We start from the raw sequence: 1,546 nt of genomic DNA on the forward strand, positions 1-1,546 counted from the left end.
GTCCTGCACGTGAGCCTTGGTCTTCATGGACTTGTGCTTGTTGCAGACATCACCGTCATCTGTCCCTGGGAGGCCTTCAACCACCTGGAGCTGCACGAGCTGGCCCAGTACGGAATCATCTGAGCTGGAACTGTGGACTGGAACAAACACACAAACGGAAAGAAAAATAAATGTCACAGCATCCGCGGGTCTTTAGGATCCTTGTATCTGCAACGTCACATGACCCCGCCGCTCGCCGTGGACGCCTTCAGAACCATGATGTTACCATGTGACCGCTTTAACACCTGTACCGCATAAATCCTGTGTCTTCATCTGGTCTCGCCTTGTTCTACGTCCGACCCAGTCCACAAGATACCATTCATGAATCTTTGAAGTAGTCCAACCTGGACCAGCTATTTAAAAGATGATATATGCATATATACATACACATATACTGTATACATACATATGGCATTTACATATACCTTTACAAATACATATATACCTGTACATACATACATACATTTACATATACCTTTACAAATACATATATACCTGTACATACATACATACATATGTATATACATTTACATATACCTTTACAAATACATATATAACTGTACATACATACATACATTTACATATACATTTACAAATACATTTATACCTGTACATACATACATACATACATACATTTACATATACATTTACAAATACATTTATACCTGTACATACATACATATATACATACATACACACATACATACATTTACATATACATTTACAAATACATTTATACCTGTACATACATACATACATACATACATACATACACACATACATACATACATTTACATATACATTTACAAATACATTTATACCTGTACATACATACATACATACATTTACATATACATTTACAAATACATTTATACCTGTACATACATACATACATACATACATACACACATACATACATTTACATATACATTTACAAATACATTTATACCTTGACATACATACATATATACAGTGGGGCAAAAAGGTATTTAGTCAGCCAGCAATTGTGCAAGTTCTCCCACTTCAAATGATGACAGAGGTCTGTCATTTTCATCATAGGTACACTTCAACTGTGAGAGACAGAATGTGAGAAAAAAATCCAGGAATTCACATTGTAGGAATTTTAAAGAATTTATTTGTAAATTGTGGTGGAAAATAAGTATTTGGTCAAGCATTCAAAGCTCTCACTGATGGAAGGAGGTTTTGGCTCCAAATCTCACGATACATGGCCCCATTCATTCTTTGCTTAACACGGATCAATCGTCCTGTCCCCTTAGCAGAAAAACAGCCCCAAAGCATGATGTTTCCACCCCCATGCTTCACAGTAGGTATGGTGTTCTTGGGATGCAACTCAGTATTCTTCTTCCTCCAAACCCGACGAGTTGAGTTCACACCAAAAAGTTCTATTTTGGTTTCATCTGACCACATGACATTCTCCCAATCCTCTGCTGTATCATCCATGTGCTCTCTGGCAAACTTCAGACGGGCCTGGACATGCACTGGCTTA

The 1,546-nt window shown here is 37.2% G+C and overlaps 1 protein-coding gene across 1 annotated transcript in view; it reads left to right on the forward strand.

Annotated features, from left to right (window-relative positions):
- pde6gb (phosphodiesterase 6G, cGMP-specific, rod, gamma, paralog b) overlaps positions 1–311 on the forward strand; it is a 5,383-nt gene extending 5,072 nt beyond the window's left edge. The window contains exon 4 of the mRNA XM_061875968.1: positions 47–311. Within this exon, the coding sequence (XP_061731952.1) occupies positions 47–123 (77 nt within the window). The 3' untranslated portion in view covers positions 124–311. The remainder of the gene's footprint in view (positions 1–46) is intronic.
- The last annotated feature ends 1,235 nt before the right edge of the window (positions 312–1,546 follow it).

The sequence above is a fragment of the Nerophis ophidion genome, linkage group LG17, assembly GCF_033978795.1.
Source record: "Nerophis ophidion isolate RoL-2023_Sa linkage group LG17, RoL_Noph_v1.0, whole genome shotgun sequence".
NCBI lineage: Eukaryota > Metazoa > Chordata > Actinopteri > Syngnathiformes > Syngnathidae > Nerophis > Nerophis ophidion.